This window comes from Schistocerca gregaria, chromosome 1 (assembly GCF_023897955.1).
Source record: "Schistocerca gregaria isolate iqSchGreg1 chromosome 1, iqSchGreg1.2, whole genome shotgun sequence".
NCBI lineage: Eukaryota > Metazoa > Arthropoda > Insecta > Orthoptera > Acrididae > Schistocerca > Schistocerca gregaria.
Window position 1 is genome coordinate 737618264 of NC_064920.1, and position 6000 is coordinate 737624263.

At 39.5% G+C, this 6000-nt stretch overlaps 1 protein-coding gene across 1 annotated transcript in view; it reads left to right on the top strand.

The window, feature by feature from the left end:
• Positions 1 to 5294, top strand: part of LOC126271580 (ankyrin repeat domain-containing protein SOWAHA) — a 389485-nt gene extending 384191 nt beyond the window's left edge. Inside the window, exon 7 of the mRNA XM_049974167.1 lies at positions 5205 to 5294. Within this exon, the coding sequence (XP_049830124.1) occupies positions 5205 to 5294 (90 nt within the window). The remainder of the gene's footprint in view (positions 1 to 5204) is intronic.
• Positions 5295 to 6000: the final 706 nt, after the last annotated feature.

A 6000-nucleotide genomic window follows, 5' to 3' on the forward strand; every position in this document is an offset into this window, starting at 1 on the left:
GTTCCCCACAGTCGTTTAATGAACAAAGTAAGAGCATATGGACTATCAGACCAATTGTGTGATTGCATTGAAGAGTCCCTACATAACAGAACGCAGCATGTCCTTCTCAATGGAGAGAAGTCTTCCGAAGTAAGAGTGATTTCAGGTGTGCCGCAGGGGGGTGTCATAGGACCGTTACTATTGAAAATATACATAAATGACCTTGTGGATGACATCGGAAGTTCACTGAGGCTTTTTGCAGATGATGCTGTGGTATATCGAGAGGTTGTAACAATGGAAAATTGTATTGAAATACAGGAGGAGCTAATTGACGCATGGTGCAGGGAATATCAACTGGATCTCAATGTAGACAAATGTAATGTGCTTCGAATACATAGAAAAAAAAGATCCCTTATCATTTAGCTACAATATAGCAGGTTAATTTCATAAATTATCTGGGAGTACGCATTAGGAGTGATTTAAAATGGAATGATCATATAAAGTTGATCGTCGGTAAATCAGATGCCAGACTGAGATTCATTCGAAGAATCCTAAGGAAATGCAATGCGAAAATAAAGGAAGTAGGGTACAGTACACTTGTTCGCCCACTGCTTGAATACTGCTCAGTAGTGTGGGATCCGTACCAGATAGGGTTGATGGAAGAGGTAGAGAAGATCCAACGGAGAGCAGCGCGCTTCGTTACAGGATTATTTAGTAATCGCGAAAGCTTTACGGAGATGATAGGTAAACTCCAGTGGAAGACTTTGCAGGAGAGACGCTCAGTTGCTCGGTACGGGCTTTTGATGAAATTTTGAGAACATGCCTTCACCGAGGAGTCAAGCAGTATATTGCTCCCTCCTACGTATATCTCGCGAAGAGACCATGAGGATAAAATCAGAGAGATTAGAGCCCACACAGAGGCATACCGACAATCCTTCTTTCCATGAACAATACGAGACTGGAATAGAAGGGAGAACCGATACAGGTACTCATGGTACTCTTCGCCACACACTGTCAGGTGGCTTGCGGAGTGTGGATGTGGATGTGGATGTAGATGTAGAAGGTGGATTTCCGTAAGTCAAAGTGTAACTAATTTCAGGAAAGTAATTGACTCACCTTGAACATTTTTACACAAGTGTCTATCCTGTCCTAAATGTTCGTGACATGGGAAGCTTTTCTGGCCATTGTGACATAGATGAAATTAATGATGGGCGAAGTCATCTTTGTTTTAATTGGCTGTAAGAAGCAGACAAAATAGATATATATCGCACACAATCATCTGATTTCCGACTCAAATTCAATTTTAAAAGTGATCAGTATCGAACGCGAGACAGAGGCAAAAAAGTAATCAAACTATTTATTATTTCAAAAGTAATCACCATCTCTGTTAATACATTTATCCTGTTGGGAGACAAAACGGACAAACTTTTATGGAACCATGTTTGCCATGCCCTACGGAACCGCGTTGCCCGCTCAGATATTGCCAAGGTTGTTTCGGCTGCAATGCATAAGTTTCGCTGGAAAGTCGTTGGTCATCCTTCATACAATCCCGATCTCGCCCCATGCGACTACCTTGTTCTTGGTGTCTTGATGAAAGACATTAGTGGCCGTCTACTGTATTTCTCTCGGACGACGAGGTGCATGCTTGGGTACAATTAAAATTTAAAACTCTTGATCGCAATCTTGTTAAAAAAAATTTATTGGAGTGAGTAGCCGTTTTCGACTATATGAAATAGTTATTTTCAGGCTCCAGAGCGGTGGATGGACATTGCTAGATGAGTTCCGTCAACCCTCGACGCTCGTGTAACTCATCTAGCAGTGTCCATCCACCGCTCTGGAGTCTGAAGATGACTCTTTCATAGAGTCGAAACCGGCCACTCACTGCAATAAAAAAATATTTTAACAAGATCAAGATCGTTTCAAATTTTAACTACTTTTAAGATCGCTGACTACGTTTTCAAAAATTTCCATAGTCGTGCGTACAATCATGATTCCGAGGCAACACACAAACATTTTTCCAATGAAGGAATTTCCTGTCTTGTCTCACAGTGTGATAAATGTATTAACAGTTAGGGCGACTACTTTTGAAGTAACAAACAGTTTACCTACTCTTTTTTTCCATCCGTCTCATTTTCATTTGATTACCTCTTATACAAATGTGAACAATTGTGTCAGACACCCGCAGATATTCTGAAGGTGATTTAACTGTAAGCATTAACATTATCAGTCACTTCGAAGAATTTTGCGAGCAAATTCTGTGTATACAAGGTACTTATTGTCAGAAAGGCCGATGTTGAAAGACTTTCAGGAGCTACTCTGAACTCAGTAGATAAGAGGTGTGAGGTTTGGTGGACCGGTTGTTGGACGAGGAGTGAGGCTGATGCTTTTTCAGCTTTGTGTTAGATTGTAGAGCTAATAGGTAACTGATAAATAGTTTGTTCGAAGGCTCGGGCATGGATTTTTTTGTCTTAAGTAACAGTAAATGTCGCTGTTGCTGTGGAAAGAAACATATCTGAATTTGTGTATTAACTCTTGTCATGTCCATATATCTTTTTATGCAGGAGGCTAATCAGAAATTCTCTGAATGCTATCAGACAGCACCAAGGCACAAGCCATCTCCTCTGGATTTGGCACTGATTAATCTTGTCCCATAATTAAAACCGATGCAAGCGATTGTTATGAAAACAGTTTAATGAAGATAATTATACTTCTGAACACCAGTAGAACGTTTCATGGCCTACAGTGAGGTAATTACATTGCGTAGTCGAATTGTTTGCATGTTGCATCAGATAGACCATGTGAACGACTGCAGCGAGCGTTCTTCTTCACTACATGGACGAATCGATTTTTTTTTTTTAACGATCTTCTTTCTTGCTGACCGATTCAGTACGATACAGGTAACAAAACGCAACATCGTTTTTGATTCGTTGCCTCTGTTTTGGTTTCAAACAAGCTAGCTCTTAGCTCCGTGAGTGGCTGTGGAAAACATGGATGCTTCCGTATTCCTGTTTCTAATCTGTTCCCATCACGTTCATTTAGTGAAGATACCTAAAGTAATTGTGACTATCCCCCGACGCATTGCGAGTACGACTGAACGTCAGACAGTCCATGTATGTGATCAGGTAATTAGTGCTCGAAAACCCCAGTTTTTCTTTTACAAAAATGCAGCTACTCTTGAGTTTCTGAAATTCTTCGATTCGAGTGCTTACTATAGTTTTTGTATTTTAAAGTATATAAAAATTTAACATCGTCGGGACGTACATACATACTAGACTTTAGAACATGCCACGGGAAGTGCTGTACAGTTCTTTAATATGTCTAGCACTTCTGAATCTTTGTGTTAGCGTCTGTTAATCTGAACCAGATAGGAGTACAGAAGATGATGACTTGCTGAATCTAGACGTCTTTCGAACTCTACATACGTCACAGTAGGCGCGATGTCTGGAGGCTAGGTGAGTGGCCAAGTGGTAATTTGGGCGAAGCCTTAACGCGCGGCACTCGCGGCTGCACTTAATGAATCAAAACAAGTGTTTACTCATCTGGCGCTCAGGACAAGCCGTCGGCTGTAAAACAGCGCCTACTATGGCCCATAATTATAGTGTCCAGGCCGGACTACGATCCTGTTCACGATTGTCGCCGTATGTCCAAGGGATGTGAAATTAATTCTACTCGCGTAAGCCTCGCAGTTTTATTTGAGAGAGATGCTATGCTATGCCTTGCCGTATCACTAACGATCACCTGCGCTGTGAGAAGGAAAACTGTACCCTAGTTTTGTACTCCGCTTGATCGATGAATTGCTTCCACTGTCCTCTTTGACAGTATGTTTAGCTTTGGCTCCAGTTTGTTTAAACGAAGAATCATAATGGACAGTTACCTTGGTTTTTTGTATTATAAAAATTGTACTCACTGTAAAACAGAAATGCACCAATACATGAGCAACTTTAAGTTATTCTCGCCTCCACCCTGTTCACCATTACACAGTGACTTCAATATTTTCACAGTCTTTTATGACCCGACACGCTGTAGCCAGTATCTGTAACCTGTTGTGATGATTCTAGTGTCGTTTTTTTCTATTTTCCATAAATCGTTGCATAAGACGTAGCAGATGTTGGGTAACTGTTTGTTCCGTTTTCTCTTCCTCGTTGTGTATTTCATAATAAACCGGATATTCCAATTACGTAACGGTACATACCCTTGTGTCGGTACAGAGGGCTCCTGAGTATATTTTGTGTTATTTAGCAAGGATTCCCCCCTTAAATATATTGATCCAAATCTAATTGTTGTTCTCAAAAACTTAACTGACATTAAAAGATTTCATTATCGTTGTTTTTTCCCGAAATGATTTAATTAATGAAAGGTATTCCCCGAGTAAACCAGTAGAACACCTCAGACTTTATTTGAGAAAACATTTATTGTTGGTATGTTTATCCCTAACTACTTTTGAAAATATACATTTTCCGATTATTTTCTCATACCGTCAGGTTTGTGTAGGGAATAATACTTCTCCCAGATTTCGGTCTTCAGTATCAGTGTTGAACTGTATTTTATACTTATGATTAGCTCTGTTACTTTTATGGTGAAAACGGCGCGTGCACCGTTGATATTTAATTGAGTTTATTGTCAACAGGAATAATGGTATCTCAACATTGCCCATAGCGAAGGAGCTTAATTTATGTCCAGTTTATGTCGTGTTTATTATCCATGCTGCACTAATTACAGTAGTTAGCTAGATTCTTCATTGATGTTCCACCTCCTTACCCTTAATTCCTCATCATCTTTGCCTGTCACGTCTTGTACGGATGACATTGCATTATTATCCGACTCTACTGTAGAGTTATCAGTGCCGTGGTTACATACCTTCAGCCCCCATACCTGTCTGTCCTCTCATATTCTCTTATGGCATGTCCCCGTGGGTGCATGCTGTAATGTAGCGCTACGCTTCCTCTCGTGCTTCTCTCTTCACGGAATTGCATCTCTCTCTCTCTCTCTCTCTCTCTCTCTCTCTCTCTCTCTCTCTCTCTGTGTGTGTCTCTCTGTGTGTGTGTGTGTGTGTGTGTGTGTGTGTGTGTGTGTGTGTGTGTGTGTGTGTGATCTGATTTGTGATTAATTCTGAGGTATATTTTAGAATGAAATCTAAGTACATAAGTAGAAATGTACTGTTTTAGAAAATTCATATGCTTCTTTTATTCAGAGATGTTTACTAATACGTTTCTCTTTTGTTTCAGGATCCCACGATGGTGAGTGCTAATGCGATACAAACAACGTGCTCGCCAGCTGTGAGTCAAACTAAAGTATCTTATAGTAAAGGTGGCTAAATTGCACCACTTTTGAGATTTTATTTATTATAGCTGTAAATTACAAAATTGATTATAAAGTCCTATCCTGAACTGCAGATTGGTGTTCATGGTACTTCATTTGAAGGACGGAAATTCTAAGAAAAATAAGTACACTACATTTTCTACGTATTTCCAACATGAAGTCAGGAAAGTATCAGATTTAAAAGGTCTGGCTTTAAAAATGAACTTGGTGTCTCGAAACTAGTCACCCACGTAATTTATTACGCTACATTTAATTTTATATACGTCTACTAGAGGTAAATTTTAGAAATCTCGTTTCCTAATTTGTATAAGTGCCAGCCAAATGAAAACAGAACAGTTGCAAAAAGAAGTAAGTAAACCGTTCATTATTTCTAAAGTAATCCTCATAACCGTTAATACGAGGGCGTGCTGAAAAGTAATGTCTCCGAATTGTTTAATGTTTAATATGTTTAGCTTTGGCTCCAGAACTGTTAGAGAAAAGAGAAATCGGGCAGGTGTATTACGCTTTACGTTATTCACGGGAGGTTCATTCTTTCATCGTGTACGTTGTATGTGTTCTCCTTTTTCGCTTCGTGTATATTTCACATGTAAAATATTCTAAGTTCAAAACACAATAGCAGTACAATCTATAACTTTCATTTTTTATTGTTTCGTGCGCGGTTTAGAATCTCCCGCTATTGTTGATGATTACAAAAGTATTGTC